The 21,890-nt window shown below is 39.3% G+C and overlaps 1 protein-coding gene across 3 annotated transcripts in view; it reads left to right on the top strand.

The window, feature by feature from the left end:
* Positions 1-3,717: 3,717 nt before the first annotated feature.
* Positions 3,718-21,890, top strand: part of NREP (neuronal regeneration related protein) — a 31,659-nt gene continuing 13,486 nt past the window's right edge. Inside the window, exons 1-3 of one of the 3 annotated variants that reach the window (XM_060201265.1) lie at positions 3,718-3,752; positions 4,292-4,332; positions 5,659-5,721. In XM_060201265.1, coding sequence (XP_060057248.1) covers positions 5,719-5,721 — 3 coding nt within the window. In that variant the 5' untranslated portion in view covers positions 3,718-3,752; positions 4,292-4,332; positions 5,659-5,718. Of the gene's footprint in view, positions 3,753-4,134; positions 4,153-4,206; positions 4,333-4,757; positions 4,875-5,658; positions 5,722-21,890 lie in introns of those variants that run through there. The other 2 variants (XM_060201266.1, XM_060201268.1) reach the window with 2 other exon arrangements.

Below are 21,890 nucleotides of genomic sequence, written 5' to 3'. Positions count from 1 at the left end.
AACACATAGGCTCTAACTATTCAGATTGAAACAATGAACTGATAGTTCATGATTAGGAAAAGATGAGTGATAGAGCTAGAAAGTTACTCTGTGGCAGTTGGCAGTAGCACAGCAGGTTAACCGCATGTGGCGCAAAGTGCAAGGACCTGTGTAAGGATCCTGGTTCGAACCCCCAGTTCCCCACCTACAGGGGAGTCCCTTCACAATCGATGAAGCAGGTCTGCAGGTGTCCACCTTTCTCTCCCCCTCTCTGTCTTCCCCTTGTCTCTCCATTTCTCTCTGTCCTATCCAGCAACAATGACATCAATAACAACAACAGTAAAACAACAACAAGGGCAGCAAAAAGAGAATAAATAAGTAAAATTTTTAAATAAAATAAAATAGAAAGAAAGTTACTCTGTGGTCATACAGTCTTGATTTTTGAGTAGTATGTTTAGTACGGACGTTAGCCTATAATGGAGTCTAGTGGCAACTTCATGATTAGAAAGATATTTCAGTGGGTCTACCATATAGTTTGCAGGATAGTTAAAGGGGAGCAAAACTCAATTTCCAGAGGCATTCTGAAATAGCCATTGTTGTATTTTCTGAGTGAGATGACTTGTTAGCACATTTATTAGTCCCCAATAACTGAAAAAGTTCAAGTATTTATGGACAGTTGGATTATAATTGTTTTCTGGAACACAGGAAACAGTTCTATGATTCTGATCCAGTGTTCTTGTCCCTTAAATAAAAAAAAAAATCTGTCAGTGAACCTACCCTGTGACCCTGAAATTCCTCTCCTGGGAATACATCCTAGCATCCAACACACCAACCCAAAAAGATCTCTGTGTACCTATATTCATGGCGGCACAATTTGTAATAGTCAAAACCTGAAATTTGTAATAGTCAAAACCTAATAGTCAACTCAGGTGTCCAACAACAGATAAGTGGCTGAGCAAGACATGGTATACACAATACACAATATACACAATAGAATCTATTCGGCTATTAAAAATGGTGAATTCACCTTCTCCTCCTCTTGCATGGAGCTTGAAGGGATTGTGTTGGGTGAGATAAGCCAGAAAGAGATGGATAAATCCCACTCATAGAAGTTGAAAAATAAGAACAGAAGGGAAAACACAAAGCAGAACTTGGACTGGATTTGGTGTATTGCACGGAAGTAGGATTCTGGGGTGGGGGAAAATGTTTAGGTTTTGGAACATGATGGTGGAAGAGAACCTAGATGGTGGGTTAGAGTGTTATGTAGAAAATTGAGAAGTGTGGGGCTGGGTGGTGGTGCACCTGATTGAGCTCAAATGTTATAGAGTGCAAGGAGCTGGGTTCAAGCCCCTGATCCCCACCTGCAGGGGGAAAGCTTCACAAGTGGTGAAGCAGTGCTGCAGGTGCCTCTCTGTCTCCTTTCTCTGTCTCCCCCTTCCTCTCAATTTCTGGCTATCTCTATCAAATAAATAAAGATTTTAAAAAATAGTGGCTTGAATAATTAAAAAAAAGAAAATTGAGAAATGCTACACATACACTACTGTATTTTACTGTAAACCATTAATCCTCCCAATAAAGAAAAATATACATATTATAATATATATTTTAATGTTTATTGTAATATATATATTTTTTCACTAGAGCTCTGCTAAATTTGGACTTCAGGTAGTGCTGTAGATTGAATTTACGATAGGATCATTGGTGCTTCAGGTATGAAAGTCTTTCTGAATAACACATAGTATTCAGATCTAACTGTATAGATGTATTTTTCTGAGACATATATTAAAAGGTATTCTGCATAGTTATGATTAAAAATTTATGTTATGTGTATGTCTGTGGTTACAATAAAGAAAACATTAATGAATTCTGGACCCAGATGGTGCCTCATCAGGTAAGTATGTCTTCTCTCGGTGACCCTGGATTCAATCCCTACAACATATGGCAGCACCCAAGGAAGTCTGTGGATGGTGGAGTTACACTTTGGTGTCTGCCCCTCACTCAAAATATTTAACTAAAGAAAAAGGTTGAGACTGTGGAGGAGACTCAGAAATCTCACACATGCAAAGGTCTTGAATTCACTCTAGAACCATAGAAAAAAGAATTTCAAATTCTTTGGAATTTGAAAGAATTTAGGTTAAATTTGCATAAATACCAATGTATGCAAGTGAATATCTTTTTGAACTTTGGACTTTTGAACTTATCCCCTTGGATATATTTGGGACTGACTTGTGTCCTCATAGATTTCTTTTCGAGTCTGACTCAGAAGTGAATGGCAATGATTTCATCATTAAAGAGCCCTTGATATATTTGCTGGGCCTTCAGTCACTGGCAAGCCCCTCAGTTTCTGCTCTCCTCCACCAGTTTATTCAAGTTGCAGAACTTGCTTTTTTCATTTCTCTGGATGAACATGGGTTCTGAAGGCATCAGCAAAATTTAGAGCATTTCCTTTTTCCCTTTGTTTTTAGTAGTGGCTGAGAGGTTGTCCCCCCATCGCCCCCTCCCCCCATGACTGTGATATTTTAAATTAATTCTGGGAGGTTCCTATCTGACCCCTTAAACATTTTGCCTAGTGTTAAGTATTTGCTGCCAAGGTTTTTTGTTTTTTTTGGTTTTTTTTTACATAGAGTCTTGGCCTAGTCTTATAGTTTTATTAATACTTTGCAATCAGGAACATAAAGCGTTTCTCACTGTGCATTATTTTTGTACCCCAAAATACTTGAATCTGAAAGAAAAAATAGGAATTCTATAGACGTACACTTCTAAATTCTTTCCCTTTTCTTTGTTAGAATGGAAATTATTTTCGGTTATAAGTTAAATGTAGACTGCAAATTGATAATATATATATGGTTCTTTATGTCTTTTTATTTTTCTTGACAAAGTAATTAAATTAGGAAATAACCTTCCCCTCTAACATCTAACACTTGGCATAAAATGAGATCCTTTTTTGTTGGCAACATAACCAGTTTGCTTGAGTTCCTAGCAAAATGTTGAGTTATCACACAGCACTATGAAAAAAACAAAAAGTCAAATTTGATGAGTATTTTAAAACATGAACGAAAAATTACTTTTTTTTTTTCGTAATTCAAGCAATCGTTAATTTTGAAAGGTACAAAGTCGGCAAGGACAAAGACCAGGGTTGCGCATAAACCTTCAAGTAAGAAGGAAACATCAGAAGAGTGGGTCTTGGGTTGGTGGAGCCAGGTCACAGTTATAGCAGTTCGTGCGCTCTAGTGTCCAAGTGCTCGTGTGCACCTTTGTGTGTGCATGTGCACCTTTGTGTGTGCATGTGCACGCGAGCAAGCACAGGGCCTTTTGGGGGCGCCCTTGCGGTGCTCTTTGTTTTGGGCTTCCCTGCGGGGGGCGCGGGTCCCAACCGGGGCTATGGGACCTCGTCGGTGCGGAGTTGGCTTTGTGTGTCACTGAGCCGCTCCACGCTGCCGCGGGCACCATTTTCTGCTACGCTCGGGACAAACACATAAAAGGGAAGGCAGCTGCCGCCCGCCGCCGTCCTGTTTCCCTCAGATGCCCTTTACTGCAGGTTTATTATTACAGTACGGGCCGCGCCGCCGCTCCACGCAGTCCTGGCGGGACGCCGGGTTGTGCAGCACCCTGGCCGCCTTCACGCCTGGCACGCCCCCAAACCGCCTCCTCCGCCTCCTTATTTGTCTGCAAAGCCACTGCACGTCGAGGCGGAGTAGCCCTCTGGGGGCGGGAGAAGGCGGGCCGGTGTGTGTGCGCACCTACCTCGGGGCGGATACCCGAGCAGAGCCCGGGTCTGCGGGCCCCTTTGTCCCCTGAACCCGGCGGGCGCGGTGGGGGGCGGGGCGCCAGGGTGCAGGGGTGGGGGGGCTGGGGCGCGCGCGCCTTGGCCCGGGGCCCACGGGGCTCTGAGCCGCGAATTCCTGCCGAGTAAGCAGTCTGGCTGCGCCGCTGCAGCACAGTGGCAGCAAGGCTGGGTCGCTGGCTCCGTGCCAGCCCCATCAGAATTAGCTCATTGTTCACTAGCACACTAGCCGAGAGAGGAGAGAGGGAGAGAGAAAGAAAGAAGCTCACTCTTAGAGAAAGAGACTCACACTCTTGGAGAGAGCACAAGGCAGGGAGATCTTCCTTTCCTCTTTTTTTTTTTTTTTTTTTTTCCTTTTTCCCCCTAAGACAAGGCTGCACTTCCAAGAAGTGCGCGGTTTGGGTTTTGTTTCCCTTCCCCCTTCTCCCTCTTCTTCCTCCACCCCTTTCCCCTCCCCCTTTCCCTTCCCCCTCACACCCAGCTGTCTTTCTAGCATGATGCCCTTTTTCATCCACATTTGTGTTTCAGGTGTAGAGAGCAGAGAGTGAGCTGGGAGCGGGCTTTTGTCTGTAAGTATATGTCGTTCCCATCCCTGGCCGGGAGCGCGCTGCTTTCTCTTTTGTGTCGATTCCTCCTAGCTGGAACCTTCAACCCTGCAGAGTGCATGCTTCTTGCCTCTAAATTTTAAAGAGCTGAAGCATGTACCTTGGAGAAAAACTGACATTTAACTTGTTTTTTTTTATTGTTTTTTAAGGCTGAAATTTAACTTGTGTTATTATTAATAAAACCCACAAATTAGGAGGGAGAATTCTTTGGGGAAGGGGTGGGGTTTTTGTTTGCTTGTTGGTGTGGTTAAATTTTGTTCTTGTTCATACATCATTGTTGGAAACTGTTTTGTTTCTTTGCATCAGATGCACTTTGATGCATGCAACCCCCCTCCCCTTTAGCAAATTAATCCCTCCCTTCATCCTTGCACTTTATTACTCTTTCAAAGAGCTGCTCTACTGCTTGCCATTACCAAGGGTCTTTTCAGGCTTTCCACCCCATCTTGCAAAGACCACCCCACACCCGCCCCCGCCTTTTCTTATAAAGCCACTGAACTTTGGGAGAGGTAGGACTTGACAATAAATGACTGGTTTTTTGTTTTTTGTTTTTTTTTTGCTTTCGTAATGATAATGTGATTTGCATGTGTTGTGTATCTTTAATAACAGGGAAAACTCTAAGAGCTTATGATATGATATCCTGTTGGAGAACTCTTAGTTTCTCAGCTTAATTTTTGTCATAACTTTGGTTAACAAAAGAACTGTGTTCTGATGATATGGAGGTTGAGTGGACAGTCACTGCAGCATGCACATTAATATTTATTTGATTTCTGGATAAGGACATTATAGTGCATATTCCTGACTTTTCCCCCAATGTAGGTTTTTTTTTTTTTTCTTACACGGAAGGTTATGTAATGCAGTGCCATTTCCAAAAATACCCACTCTGAGGCATTACACTACATGGTGGAAGGCTGATTTCTATTTTGCTGTCTTGATTGCAAATATACTGCCAGTAGTATGTCTGGGAACAAAGAGCAGCCAGAAAACAATCTATTTTTATCACTTGGTTCTACTTTTAAGTTGCTAAACCTTTTGAACTCTTGAAATTTAAAGATGAAGCAAACATTACAAATAGCCCAGGACTCTTCAAAGCCAGCTACTAGGGATTCCTTTGTCCCTTACTTAAGCCTGTGGACCACTTGGAAAGCTCTTTCCAAAGCCCCATTGGTTATAATAATTTTCATGTAACTTATATTAGCCACAGAAAAATGATTTGTATGTAACCTTTAAACAGACATTTTTTCATTTGTTGACCTGTGATGAGGCGATTTGCTTTTAAATGTATTTTTGCAGGCTGGTCTCCCTGGACTGAAGAGAGAGAGTGCAAGGCCAGGACTGTTAAAGATTCTCAAAATGGTAAGAATTGGCCATTGGAGGAGATTCTCAGTTTCTCACCAGCCTTTATTACATGTAAATACCAACCTCCCACTTTCATCTCAACTCAGCCCTTCATTGTTCTTACCCCATCTGACCTTTAAAATAGCTTCTATCTCTAGCATGTGGGAGCCTTGTGGTACAACAGACAATTTACAGGGATTATGGTGAGCTAGGTCTTTTGATTTGTTTTCTACCATCTTTAAGTAGAAAACTGAAATTCCTCTCTCAAAAATATTTACTGAATTTGAATAGCAGAAACCATTCTGTTGTTAAAAGAGAGTGAGTTGATGTATGGGGACATGCATGGAAGAGGTGACAGCAGAGGATTTAAACAATGCAGTAAATCTTCTATTAAAGATAAACAAAACTCATCCGATATAATATCTGCTTAACAGCAATATGTATAACTAACATAAACTTTCTTGTAAATACATTCTGTCTGTTGTATCTCAGAAGCAGTTAGCATTATTTTATTGGATTATAACTCTTTTGTGAGAGGCATCTGTTCAGATTTAGAAGAAGCATGTAATCCTTTAAATAAAAGTGTAACTATTTCTGAAAAGCATTATGATTCCCAGGGAAGTCAGTTTAGTGTTTCTTAAGTGACTAAAGAACTGGGTGGAATATACCTTTTTTTTTTAAATGAATATACTCATTTTCTGTGAAAAAAAATCCTCTTTAGAAATAAAAGGAAAGAAAAAAAAAGAAAGAAATGTTATAAAACTTTTCAGTCAAGTACAGAATGTTCTGCTGCAGATGTTTATACACTTTAAAACACCTCTTTGCCACTTAGAATGTGTGGTTTCCAAATTTAGGGTTTTTTTTTTTCCTTTTAAATGAAGGTGGAATTTAATGAATCAAAATTGAACCTGATGTACTGGATGTTTTCTTTGAGAATAATCTGAGTATAAACTTCCCAGGAGAAAATGAATCAGAGGTAATTAAATGAATCAAATTTAAAGTTTATTAAGAAGCAAGCTCTTTATTTTTGTATATACCTTACCTGGCATTTCAACAGGTAGATGGCTAAACATCATATAAAATAGGTTCTTTAATTTGATCATTAGCAACCCATGTTTAGGCAAGAACTAAGGTAGAAGGGCAAGAGATATGAACATAAAATTAAACTACTCAGTGAGTTTTGCATAACTAGTTCCTCCTGTCTTCACATTAAAGTTCCAGTTTACATTGTTCAAGGACACTATGATGATATCAAAAAAGAACTTATGCATTTTGTTTAATCTTTGTGACTTGGCCATACCACTTTGCATTCTAGTTCTTTGTCCCTGAACCTTACCCTTTTTGTCACCATAAAGAGACCATGAAGGTTCAAGTATGTTGTAATTTGTCAGGTGACAAGGTCAGTTAAACATAAATTTGATTACTGACTACACTAAAAACTACTTAGATCAAATTCAAAGAGTAAATATCTTATTTCTGTAGAAATGAGTGGAAGGAGCTTTGTGAAGGCAAGCACTTCTGTTTGCCAAAACTGAGAATGAAAGTTGAATGATTTGAATGTAGAAAATTATTACTATATGCTGCTAGTTTTTTACAGTTGTCACTTATGTATGATGGCAGAATGAGAAATGACAATTTGTTGCTCCTGGAAGGATCTTTTACTCGTGGAAAAATTCTCACAACTTTTTGGTGACCCTTTCCTCACAATGTCAGTCCATTTTGGCACAAGTCCATTACCTGAAATGAAACCACCAACAGTTATTTTCTGTGTGTGATTCCAGATAACTTTCTAGCAATTCCCTTATTCAGGGAGGTTTGGGCTCCTGATTTTTTTTTTTTTTTACAAAAGCCATAATATAATCAAGTATTCATTATAACTTTAAAAAATTATCAGAGGGTGGGGGGACTAGAAAAATTTTAATCAGGAAATCTAATTTGAAGATGCCAGAGAAAATATATTGAATATTTGTGCTCTGTGTCATCTAGGTTGTTCAGGATTCCAATTTTTTTAAAAGAATTTATTTATTGATTAATGAGAAATGATAGGAGAGAAAGAGAGAGAAAGAACCAGACATTACTCTGGTACATGAGATGCTGGGGATTGAACCTAGGACTCATGCTTGAGAGTCCAATGCTTTATCCACTGTGCCACCTCTCAGACCACTCAAGATTCCAATTTTAAAAGTTTCTCTTGCTTTCTAGTGTAAAGCAGGATAACCCACATCTGTAGAGATTATGACTGCTAAAATAACATTTATTGGCTCTAAATGAATCTGAATTGGATATTTCTAAGACATCTTTTGCACTTACAGAAATCTCCAATAATTTCTTATTTCAGTGATTTAAAAAATGGCCATTAGGAGTCCGGCAGTAGTGCAGTGGGTTAAGCGCAGGTGGCACAAAGCACAAGGACCAGTCTAAGGATGCTGGTTCAAGCCCCCTGCTCCCCACCTGCAGGGGACTTTCTTCACAGGCGGTGAAGCAGGTCTGCAGGTGTCTATCTTTCTCTCCTCCTCTCTGTCTTCCCTCCTTCTCCATTTCTTTCTGTCCTATCCAACAATGACATCAAAATTAACTACAACAACAACAAAAAAACAAGGACAACAAAAGGGAATAAATAAATTTAAAAAAATTTTTTTAAAATGGCAGTGATCCTGAAATTGATCTTCAACTGCAGGACAAGTATTAACATTTCTAATGGTTTATATTTAAGCATTTCTATGATTCTCAAATAAATTTTAAATATCAATTCAGTTATTAGTAGCAGTGACATGTTATTAACCTGGGCATAACTCTAGTTTATACTCTCCTGCATTATTTGTTAATTGGTCACATGCATTACTTTTATTGGCCATCTAAATGATGGTCTCCCAGAGGGATTAGAAACTTCATATACAGTGTTTAATAGAGTATTAAATGTGCTACAAGCTTAATAAATATTTATCCTGTGCATGCTAATATCTACTAACTTAGACTTTGAAAAATCATCCTAAGTGACTTAATCATGTTCAGTTTTGATTAACTAGAAGTTATTTATATCCTTACCCTTTCTAAAGGCTGGACGTTTTATTTTTTAAATTTTATATTTATTTTTTTTATTTTCCCTTTTGTTGCCCTTGTTGTTTTATTGTTGTAGTTATTATTGTTGTTGTTATTGATGTCACTTTTGGATAGGACAAAGAAATGGAGAGAGGAGGAGAAGACAGAGAGGGAGAGAGAAAGATAGACACCTGCAGACCTGCTTCACCGCCTGTGAAACAACTCCCCTGCAGGTGGGGAGCCAGAGGCTGGAACCAGGATCCTTAAGCCGGCCCTTGCTCTTTGTGCCACATGCGCTGAGCTACGATATCGCCCAACTCCCAAGGCTAAATGTTTTAAATGAACGTAATTTTAGTTTTCAAAGCATATATTTTATTATTTATTAACAGGAGAAAAATAATTGTTATTTGAAAGGAAAAAAAAACATTGACTTGCAACTTCTCATCTTGATCATCTTTTTAAAAACTACACTCTGAGCATCCTGCTGAGATGCTAAGTTTGATGTAGCTATGGTACTCAAAGCTCACAGCAGCTGTTTCTGCAGCCATAAAGAATGACTGATCTCAGGAGATTGGACGTTTAGACTAACCCTCATTTCTTTTTTTTTTAAATTTATTTCCATATCATCTTATTCTATGATATTATGAACATGATTCCTACTACATAAATGTGACATGACCCAAAATACTGAAGAAAATGAAAAGTTAATAATAAGATTATTTCTGTGTCAGCTGAATAAATATTTTTGAGCATTTTATTTGTGTTTAGTTCTTTGCAGTACAGAAGTGTAGATTTTAGTTGTGGGTGAAGGCTAGGATGTAGGGTAAACCTAATAAAGTATGACTGAGTAAAATGAAGAGAAATGATATAGAGACTAGGGATTGTAGGGGGTAACCTTTATTAAGTACATGAAAATTAAACTAGAGCCAGAAATGGCAAATATATGGTTCATGTGCTACCACTTATTCCTGCTATACTACTGTGACAGACATTGCTACCCTACATTGACACTATTATTATTCCCTCTGAACATCTCTTTTCAAAATCCTCAAACTAATGCTTTAATAACAACTGAGTAGGGGCCTGAAAATATCTCAGTGGTTTGAGCACAAGACCCTAGTGAAAGATAGATTTAAATAAGAGAAGTGTATTTTAGAGAAAGATAATACATTAGAAGACTCTGCTTGCAGAAGTGACCATAATACATATTTGCTGTAGTAGGGAGTATCTTCATTCCTCTGTAGTGCCTCTGTACTGTCAGGGGCAGTTCTCACAGAACTATACCTAGAAATCAAGGATTTGTTATGCATATCCTTGAGTATCATGGAACAGCCATCTTAGAGATAACCTAAGGCTCTCACTCAGGTTTCAGCCTACCTCAACATTTTTGCCTTTTGGTTATTCACAACAGAAAAGAGTACTCTCACACTCATAACATCCGCTGGTTAAGTGGAAAACTTGCTTTCTTGCTGCTTGTTGTTATCCTCCACTTAACTGTAGTGGTGGAGAGATGGAAGGCCACTGCTAGAAGAAACTGGAAAGAGAGAAGGGAGCATGCTTAACTTCTTCCTCTTGAGAAAGCACTCCCATGGTCCAGGCTAGTAGGTCCAGCACATCTACTTGGTCAGAAAGGGTACTGCTATTGTGAAGGCTGCTGGATAGGAGGCACCAAGCCTCCCTTCTGTGAGATCCACTGGTTTAAATTAATCAATGTGATGATTACATTGTTACCACATGAGCCCAGCTCTTTCCCTCCCCTCTTCTTCCTGATTATCCAGACATACTTACTCAGAATTCAAGCCAACAGTTACATCATCATCATCATCATCATAAAATTGTTTACAATTTGAGGCCTGCATGCTGTTACTAATTTAAGTCAGTGATTCACTGACTACCTAGAGGGAATCTTACCACATGATACTCAGAAGGACTTTTCTGTATATAGCACAGTCTCCTATCTTAAAATGCTCCAGCTGTGGGGTTTTGAGCAAGGGATGATTTCTCTAGCTCTCTTAGCCTCTTCAGATGAGATTGGATTTCTGCTTGAGTTTCTCATTAAGATTGACTGAAGTAAGCATTGCTCCCTCGATTCTTTGTTTACTCTTACCTCATGTTTTCAGATTTTTTTTCCAACTGCTGCTCTTAGACCTTCATAAATTGAATTTCTCTGCCTGTGCAGGCATAGCGGGAACCTTGTGAAATGGTCATTTACTTCTAGCCATGACAGTACATATCTTCTTAGAGGAACCAGACCTCTTGTTATTCTAAACATGCCCCAGGAGTCCCTCCTTCTGTGCCTGTACTTACTCAGTCCTAGAAAGAATGCTTCTGGTAAAATACAGCCATTCTTCTAAAATGAATTGAAATGACAACTTCTCTATGAAGCTCACTTCAGTATATACAGCAGGAATAATCTAATGTGCCTCTGTATACACTCACTGCACCTACACATTCTAGTTGTGGTGTATTGCTCTTGTTTACCTGGATTTTGAGACTAAAAACTTGCAAGAACCTTGACAACTAGTACCTAAGGATTGATCCAATCTATCTGGTAGCAGGTAAGATGTTGATCTCTCTTCTTTTTCCTTTTCGCCTCTCAGCAGGATGGTGAATTGAGAGATGGAAAAGTTTCATCATTGAGAAGGAACTCTTTATCTAGAAAAGCTAGTCAAGTTACTTGGTGTTTTCTTTCTAAAAAAATGAATAAAAGCAATAGTCTTCATGGTCTAATGAGCCATCTCCTGACCCCCTCCACTATCACCTTAAAAAAAATTTTAGAGGGAGTCGGGTGGTAGCGCAGCGGGTTAAGCACATGTGGCTCGAAGCACAAGGACTGGCCTAAGGATCCCGGTTGGAGCCCCAGCTCCCCACCTGCAGGGGAGTTGCTTCACAGGTGGTGAAGCAGGTCTGCAGGTGTCTATCTTTCTCTCCCCATCTGTCTTCCCCTCCTCTCTCGATTTCTCTCTGTCCTATCCAATGACAGCAACAACAACAATAATAATAACCACAATGATGGAACAACAAGGGCAACAAAGAAGGGGGAAAAATGGTCTCCAGGAACAGTGGATTTGTGTTTCAGGCACCGAGCCCTGGCAATAACCGTGGGGGCAAAAAAATATTTTAGGGTGAAAGAGATAGCATATTAATTATGTAAAGAGACTCTCATACGTGAGGATTGGAGGTCCCAGGTACAATCCCCCACACCAGAATAACCCAGAGGTGAAGAGTACTCTGGTAAAATAAAATTAAATAAATAAATAAATAAATAAATATTTCATTTATTTTTCAGGACAAAGAGAAGCTGAAAAGGGAGTGGAAAACACTGAGGGAGAGAGACAGATGGTTGCAGCACTACTTCGCTCCTGCCTCCTGCAGGAGGGTAGAGGGTAGAGAGAGTTTGAGCAAGGTCCTTGAATATGGTGTTGTGAGTGCTTAACCAGGTGCACCAATTCCAGGACCCTAACCAGCAGTTTTTGTTTGTTTGTTTGCCTTAGAACTGCTGTGATTGCCTAGTTGTTGATATTAAAAGTTCTTTGATTTTTTAGATCTCTTCCTCATTTTTATAAATTAAGATGCAAATATTTATGTTCAAAAGGGGAAGGAAATGAAAGAATGGTCAACTAAAGGTAGTTCTGTCTGCTCTTTTTAAGCTGAAACTGGGAAAGGAGTCATTGAAAAGAAAGGAAGAATAGCTGAATAGCTGTTGCCAATAACATTCGCAAGCCAAAGATCAGTACCAATAAGCAATTAAAAGAAGAGGGAGCTTCATAATGTGCACAGAAGTTTTGGCATAGTTACCCAGTCCTGGCTCTTCGCTCTACTCCATCCTTTACTCAGATCACCATCACACACCTCTGTCCTTTGATTACTGGGGCAGGTAACATTCTTCCTGTCTGAATTGTGTTTGATACAATTCCAGCAGGGAAAAGTACTGCAGTCCAGTGGCCAAAAAGGGAGAAATCTACAAAAGTTGTTGTGTTTCAAATGGGTTCAGGTGTTTTTTTTAGGGCACTTTTATTGGATGAAGCCAGTGTCAGATATAGAACTTTGTTCTTGGATCGGAAAGAGGTGAAATTAGGAGAAGATACCATATCTTTGGTTACCAACATTAAAAACCATCAGTGAAAAACTAGATCCAGTAATTGAATGGATAAAACTTCTGGTCAAAAATACTTACACATATGACTCAAGTAAAGGATTATTACGTACTTTACCAAGATTATTTCACTGCCTTTCACTAAGTCATTATTGTGAAAGTTACCCAAAAGGCTTATTGGGACCATGATCTAAAATGCTGTCCTTACCCATTTTTGTAAGCTGTCATTGAGTGTCAGTATATCCGTGTGCCATATGGGGGGTTGGGAGTCCCTTGTTAAACAGTCTGGTGCCTGAGACATTGTTGGGATTCAGTACCTGGCTAAAATAATGGGTACTGTCATACAGAAGGCAGCCTTTGGAAGTATGTGCTAGCAAGGAATTCCAACAAGTGTTTGTGAGTAAGAGAATAAGAATTTGGGGTTGGGGGGGGGATCAGTTAAGTATTCTTATTTTGAATTCAAAACCTTTTGGGGACAGCAAGAAGTTTTCTTTGTTACTTTGGCTTTTTCTGCCCTAACTAGTGGGAAATATTCTTCCTTTGGTAAGATGTTTATTCTGGGGGCCAGATTGTAGCATCCATAGTTGAAAGTATGTGTTACAGTGTGCAAACCACCTGGGTTTCAGCCCCCAGTCCCCACCTGCAAGGCGGTAGCTTTACCAAAAGTGGTAAAGCAGTGCTGCAGATGTCTCTCCCTCCTCAACTTCTCTCTGTCTCTATTCAAGATCAAATAAAATAAACAGAGGAGTCAGATTGAGAAACACACAGTTAAGTTCACATGTTGCCATGCACAAAGATCTGGTTCAAGCCTTTAGTCCCCACCTGCAGGGGGTAAGCTTCAGGAGTGGTGAAGCAGTGTTGCAGGCATTTCTTTCTCTCCCTCTTTATCTTCCCTTTCCATCTCAGTTTCTATATGTCTTTAGCAGATCAATAAATAGACAGGTAGGTAAATACAAAGATGTTTATTTTATAGGGTTAAAAGCTATAGCAAAATATTTAATATCAATAATCTATTTTGCAAGAGAGTGTTTAGTCAACTGTTTTTATTAATCATTTGGACAATTGAAATTCTATGTCAAACCAATTCAGTTAATACTGGATCTTCCCTATATGATCATAATTTTGATCCTTAACTAGCTGGTTTTGACTGTTTCCAAAGCCTGGATGTTCTGCACTATTACCAAGTCTCCATTTCATGTTGCCCTGTGGAGACTTGGTCTTCATTACATATCATGAGATTCCCCTGGCCCTTGGATATTTTACTCACTTCTGGCTAATAGAACTTAAATTGTTCTCATCTTGTTATCAAGTCTAGGAGCCATGTCTCTACATCTTTTCATTTCATCTTCATTAAGCCTGTTCTTTTCCCTATTTCTTTTTCTCTTCATGAGGACTGTTTTTTAAACTTTAATTTTATTATGTGAGACTTGATGGTCTACACTGTCACAATCAATTCAATCAGAAATTCAATTAAATTTGTTCTTTGGCATCATAGAAACAATTCATCTGATGATGTGAATTTTTACTGAGTTGATCAGCTCTCCTTATGTTGTTTAGACAAAGCCAGAGGGACACCACATCTTTCACTGGGATTGTATACAAAGGTCTGCATATAATCTAAAGCCCACTAATAGTTGCCATGCTACTTGCTGCTTTCATGATGCTAATAACTAGTAATAGGTATCTTATACCCATATTTTCATTTTTCTGTGTTTGAAACTGTCTACATTTCTGATACATTAGTTTACTGTTATTAAATAGAGTCAGGCTACTTTTTTTTCCGAGTTAAATTATAAATAGTTTACTGTTTCTCTAGTAAGAGTTTATTTTCTTCCTTTTTAAATGAAGATCACCTTATATTTTTAGGCAGTGTTAGGCTTGTGTATCTGTAGATCACTGATAGTATTTTAATTTTCCTTCAAATAGCATTTTGTTTTAAATTAGTTAAAATTTGAAAAGTAATGTTATGCGTAATTCCAAATGTGTCTGAGGAAAGATAAATTCTGAGTTAGACTGGCCATTGGCAGGTCATCTGAGAAGTTGTTTAGAAGTTCACTTGGGGGGTCATATTAACACAATTCAGTTTTTAACCAAATGCCCATTGCATTGATTGTTAGGGATTTGTATTTTGCTGAACATTTCCTTCCATGGAAAATTGACAAAAGATAAGACTCTGATGATGAGTGTCTTGGGGTTTAATGTGACCCAAAGTCTTAATGTAGCCAAGTGAAGGGTATGCTCAAAGGTAATCGTTCCCCAACTTCTGGAGTAGCATCTGGGCACTGGAAAACTCATTATTCTGTATCCTCATATGTACTATAGTTTTTTAAAGGTAAGATTCTTGCAACTGACTTTTTCTTTTGGTATCTATATTATTTATTATCCTTTAAAAATATTTATTTATTCTCTTTTTGCCCTTGTTTTTTATTGTTGTAGTTATTATTGTTATTGATGTCATCATTGTTGGATAGGACAGAAAGAAATAGAGAGAGGAGGGGAAACAGAGAGGGGGAGAGAAAGACAGACACCTGCAGACCTGATTCACTGCCTGTGAAATGACTCACTCCCCTGCAGGTGGGGAGCCGGAGGCTCAAACCGGGATCCTTATGCCGGTCCTTGCACTTTGCGCCATGTGCACTTAAATTATTTATTATCTTAAAAATTTTATCAGTAATTTAATATTGATTTACAAAATTATAAGATAACAGGGATATAGTTTCATACCTTTCCCACCACCAGAGTTCTGTATCCCCATTCCCTTCGTTGGAAACTGCAGCAACAACTGACATTTTAAAAAGGTTTTTTTATTATCTTTATGTGACAGAGACAGTCAGAGATCAAAAGGTAAGAGGAAGATAGAGGGGAAGAGAGACAGTCACCTGCAGTCCTGTTTCACCACTTGTGAAACATTTCCCCCACAGATGAGTGGCTCAAACCTGGGTCCTTGCATATTATAACATGTGCACTTAAACAGGCCCCTTGTAATTGATTTCCATTGTGGAAATGTTGTTTAAGACTCTTATTTTTTTTTTTTTTAATTTTTTATTTAAGAAAGGATTAGTGAACAAAAGCATAAGGTAGGAGGGGTACAACTCCACACAATTCCCAACACCCAATCCCCATAACCCACCCCCTCCCCTGATAGCTTTCCCATTCTCTATCCCTCTGGGAGCATGGACCCAGGGTCGTTGAGGGTTGCAGAAGGTAGAAGGTCTGGCTTCTGTAATTGCTTCCCCGCTGAACATGGGCATTGACTGGTCGGTCCATACCCCCAGTCTGCCTCTCTCTTTCCCTAGTAGGGTGTGACTCTGGGGAAGCTGAGCTCCAGGACACATTGGTGGGGTCTTCAATCCAGGGAAGCCTAGCCAGCATCCTGGTGGCATCTGGAACCTGGTGATTGAAAAGAGAGTTAACATATGAAGCCAAACAATTTGTTGAGCAATCATGGATCCCAAGCTTGGAATAGTGGAGAGGAAGTGTTAGGGAGGTACTCACTGTAAACTCTAGTGTAGTCCTGCTTTCAGGTATATATTTTGCAGTAGTTTATGGATACGTGTGCACATAAGCTCTCTCTCACAGAAACTGGTGTATATCTAGGTTATGGGACTTTGTTAGAAAGTGAACTACCTGAGATGAAATTAGAGTGTACTATTAAAGGAAAGGTCTCACCCGAGTAATGAAGCTGAAGGGTTGTCATTCCACATGTGAAGTCTCTGGATACATTCTGAGGTGAAGCATGTTGAGGTAGCAATCGTTGCTTTGGTTAGGTTGTGATCGGCAGATGCAATGTTATTTGGTTTGGAATTGGAGATGCATACGGGAAAGTGGGCCCTATCCAAGGGTTCCAGGACTGGGGGAAGTAGGGGCTCTATAGTGAAGATGTGAGGTTCCTGCTGTCTTAGGGTTCAAAAAGACAATCAATAGTTAATATTATCATCACATTATTTGTTAATTGGGTTAACTTTGAAAAGTCCCTTTGTTATGGTTTGCTGTACAGTACCCAGTATCTTGTATATAGCTGTGCTATTGGAAGCTTCTAATCTACTTGGTCTAGGCTTTTGATAGAGTCCGCATATCAAATACATAGCCTATATATTAAAAAGATTCAGGTTGTCTTTTGAGAAACTTTGAGACATACAATTGATTTCCCCCTCTCATATTAATTAGCTACTAATTTATATGTCTACATTTTGCTAGGAGTGTACATAAACACCATTCCCACCACCAAAAGACTGTGACCCATCCCTCCCGCCCACTCCCACCCCCCACTGGCCCAGGAAGCTACATGCCTACCCCTCACCACTGGGTTTTTACTTTGGTGCCCTACTTACAATTTGATCAGGTCCTGCTTTTAGTTTCCCTTTCAGATCTTCTTAGTCAGCTTCTGTTGATGAGTGGGATCATCCCATACTCATCTTTTTCTTTCTGACTTAGCTCACTTAACATAATTCCTTCTAGCTCTGTCCAAGATGGGTCAGAGAAGGTGGGTTCATTGTTCTTGATAGCTGCATAGTATTCCATTGTGTATATATACCACAGCTTTCTCAGCCACTCATCTGTTGTTGGGCACCTGGGTTGCTTCCAGGTTTTAGCTATTATGAATTGTGCTGCTATGAACATAGGAGTACACACCTCTTTTTGGTTGGGTGTTATGGAGTCCTTGGGGTATAACCCCAGGAGAGGAATTATTGGGTCATATGGAAGGTCCATGTCTAGCCTTCTGAGAGTTTTCCAGACTGCTCTCAAGACTCTTATTTTATCAGAGCACAGTTTCACATCTTCTCCAAATATGTACTAGAACCAACCCTCAGTCACTATCAGTGTACCCTTTAGAGCAGAGCAATAGCCCCTTCCTGGTCCCTTTTTTGCTCTCCTTTTAGTGATCCCAGGTATGTAGATATAGGCCTAAGGTTTATAGACATATCTCACTCTATGTGTGGCCATCCTCTCCTAAATCCCACATGGACAAGAAGCAAGTTTTACTTGTTTTTCTTCCTTTCTTCCTCCCTCCCTTGATTCCCTTTTTCCCTTATTTTATTCACTAGGTTGTTACTGGGGCTCTGTGCCTGCATGATACCAAGGTTCTTGAAATCATATTTTCTTCTTTCTTTCTTTGATAGAAGCTGTGTGTGTGTGAGAGAGAGAGTGTGTTGGGGGGGGGGTGAGAAATAGAAAAGGCAAGATAGCTGCAGCCATGTTCTACTGCTTGTGAAGCTTTCTCCCTGTAGTTAGGGACCAAGGTCTCATTGGCAATGCTTGCTCTCTAATGGGTGAGCCACCAGTTGGCTCCATTTTCTTTATTTCTTTAGTAGTATTTTTTAAGTAGTATCTAATACATAGTAAATTATTTTTTAGAGGTAACCATCAGAAACAGGCAGCAGAGCAACACATACTTTGAGAAAATTACTCAGATTGCTAACTAACTTCTCAGAGGAAGGAAAAAGAATGAATATACATACCTATCTCTCTGTTTCTTGTTCACGTAACCTTGGGCTGGTCCTGCCTGCTTCCTCAGTATTCTCATCTATTAAGGACTGAGTTGATAATGACAACTCACTCAGATTCACTTAACATACCTGGCCACATTGCCAGCAGTTTACATACATTGATGCATCTTTTTTTAATTTTTAAAAATTATATATTTATTTATTTGGATAGAGGCAGCCAGAAATTGAGAGGAAGAGGGAGACAGAGAGATAGCTACAGCACTGCTTAACCACTCGTGAAGTTTTCACCTTGCAGGTGGGGACCGGGGGCTTGAACATTGGTCCTATGTGTTGTAACATGTGCAATCAACCTGGTGTGCCACCACCTGGCCCCCATATATTGATGCATTTTGTCTTTATGACAGTGCTATCAAGATGAAATAAGTCCATGTGGAGACACCCCTAAATTATATAAACCAAAAACAGATTTTCCAGTGAATTCTTCTATGGCTTCCACCAGAAGCCATGAGTCCCCAAATTTATGTCCTTTGAGGACTACTGCCAGGTAGTGTTCATATTGTCTTCCTTTGGAAGAAAAGGATGTGTTTGATGTTTGGTTTACAATGGAAGAGAGAGATGGGGCAAAAAACAAAAAAGTAATGTTCAAGTATTTTCTTGCTGGATGAAAATCAAGAGGAGTCAGCATGGAGAGCTGAATTTATAGTACCCTTTACTCGTGTCAGTTAGAATATTGGTGATCCCTTTCCCAGGGAACTCAGCTTCCTGACCTAGTACTCCTTTCTCAGGTAACTTCACAACTCTTGATGTGTTTTTTTTTTTTTTTTTTTTTTGGTGACTTCTAGCTCTGAAATACTTCATTGGTTTGGGGTAGTTGTTTCCCTCATAAATCTGTTTCCAATCCTGACATCCTGATTAGAGAAAATATTTTTCTCATTCAAACCACTCTGTCCACTCATATATGTATATACATATGTATTTTTAAAATATATATGTATTTTTGCTAGTTTTCAAGGAAGACTGGTTATTAGAAGCTCTTAAGTAACTTTATTGTGACCTCATCACTTAAGCTTGTAGATAAAAACTTGGATATATATTTCCTTATTTATTTTATTTTATTTTTTTTTACCAGAGCACTACTCAGCTCTGGCTTATGGTGGTGTGGGGAATTGAACTTGGGACTTGACGAAGCCTCAGGCTTGAGAGTCTGTTTGCATAACCATTATGCTATCTACCCCCACCCTTATTTCCTTATTCTTTAGAGCTTAACTTTTTGTAATGAACTAGCCTCTGATTGAGACTAATTTTAATTACATCCTTTTGCAATATAAACCACTTTGCCTCCAAATTCAGTGATCTGTTATGGTACCCTTGCTGTAGAAAAGATACTGGTCTGTAAATGACCAAGATAGTGCAGCACAAGCGCTGAACTGTGAAGTGACTTGTGCTAAATGTGAAGGGGTTTGCAGCTGCCAGCAGAAGAGGGTGCGTTGATGGAAAAGGGTGATAGCATAGCTTCTTTTGCAATGAACACTAGAGAAAATGCAGACTTTCTGGAAAGCCCAGTCTTATGCATGTCAGCAAGAGGTATTCTTTGGAATGTCTTCAAATTTCTTCAAACTTCCTTAAAGCAACAGATACTTTTTTGGTTTGCCCAGACTGTAAAAATGATTCTTTTTTTTTTTTTTTTTTTTTTTTGCCTCCAGGGTTATCATTGGAGCCTGGTGCCTACACTACAAATCTGAATCCATTGCTTCTGTGGCATTTTTCTTTTTTGGATAGGAAAGGGAGAAATTGAGAGAGGAGGGAGAAATAGAGAGGGAGAGAGAAAAATAGACACTTGCAGATCTGCTTCATCACTTGTGATGCAACATCCCTGCAGGTGGGGAGGTAGGAGCTCGAACCAGGATCCTTGTGAGTTTCGTACTATGTGCATTTAAACTGGTACACTACCACCTGCCCCTAAAATATCTTAAGTTCTTCACTAGCCTTTGATTGGAGGCTTTAACAGAAGAAATTTTGATTTTTGAGGACCTTTTTTTTGTAGTAGTGAAAGTATTATTAAGATTTTAATGGATAGGGTGGGGGAGATAGCATAGTGGTTATGCAAAAAAAAAAATATGCTCATTCCTGAGACTCTGAGATTCCAGGTTCACTCCCACACACCACCATTAGCCAAAGGTTAATAGTACTGTGAAAAAAAACAAAAAGATGTTAAAGGATAACATAGTCATTTAAGACAAAAGAAAAGAAAAATTATCATGGCTGTTAATCAGAAATAAGATTTTTTTCATTATTTGAAGACAGAGTCAATATATCTAAAATTATTTTAACCAGAGAACAGCAGCAAATCTATGTGTTATCTATTAACCTTGGAATGGGCAAGGATAAAGGCCTGATAACTCTAGATGTCTAGTGTTTGAAAAAAAATTCTCATATTTTTAATTAAAAATTTTTTTATTATCTTTATTTATTTATTGGATAGAGACAGTCAGAAATTGAGAGGGGAGGGAGGGATAGAGAAAGTGAGAGACAGAGAGACACCTGCAGCACTGCTTTACCACTTGTGAAGCTTTCCCCCTGCAAGTGGGGACTGGGGGCTCGAATCTGGGTCCTTGCGCATTGTAACATGTGTGTTCAACCAGGTGCGCCACCACCTGGCTCCAGTGTTTGAAAATTTATCAGCATCATCCATGGCTGAAAACACTGCTCAAGCATGTTGAAATGCAGTTTGGTATATTAGAGTGCAATATAATTGTTTTTAATGTACCTTGAAAATAAGAAACACATCATAAGATTCAATGTTTGTAAACTCTCCATTACAAAATAATTTTAATTTTTTAATTATCTTTATTTACTTGATAGAGTCAGCCAGAAATCAAGAGGAAGGGAGAGATAGGGAGGGAAAGAGACAGAAACACCTGCAGCTCTGCTTCATTTTTTTTTTTTAACTGTGATTTATTTATTTATTCATTTTTATGAGAGCACTTATCAGCTCTGGCTTCTTTTTTATTTTATTATTATTATTATTATTTTATTTATAAAAAGGAAACATTGACAAAACCATAAGATAAGAGGGGTACAACACACAGTTCCTACCACCAGATCTCCGTATCCCATCCCCTTGTCTGATAGCTATCCCATTCTTTATCCCTCTGGGAGTATGGACCCAACGTCATTGTGGGATGCAGAAGGTGGAAGTTCTGGCTTCTGTAATTGCTTCCCCACTGAACATGGGCGTTGATTGGTCGATTCGTACTCCCAGCCTGCCTCTCTCTTTCCCTAGTAGGGTGGGGTTATGGGTGCTTCACTTCTTGTGAAGCTTCCTCCCTGGGGACCAGGGGCTTGAACCTGGGTCTTGCGCACTATAACATGTGCTCTCAACCAGGTGCGCCACCACCTGGCCCCCTAAGAAAACTATTTCTTTAAGGGAATAAAGTGGTCCAGACTTAGAACACAGATGTGTTTAGTAAATATTTACTCTGTTCCATTCCAGTGAAGTAAAAGATTGTATTAACATATTTGTTGGAGTCACAGGCGCAAGGAGAAGCTTATGTTGTGCTTAAATACCCGAGAGGTCTTTTAAATGCTCGCTGACAAAGGCTTAC

The sequence above is a fragment of the Erinaceus europaeus genome, chromosome 11, assembly GCF_950295315.1.
Source record: "Erinaceus europaeus chromosome 11, mEriEur2.1, whole genome shotgun sequence".
Classification (NCBI taxonomy): Eukaryota; Metazoa; Chordata; class Mammalia; order Eulipotyphla; family Erinaceidae; genus Erinaceus; species Erinaceus europaeus.
Note: the sequence above shows the minus strand (reverse complement) of the source record. Positions and strands in the feature narration are given on the sequence as shown.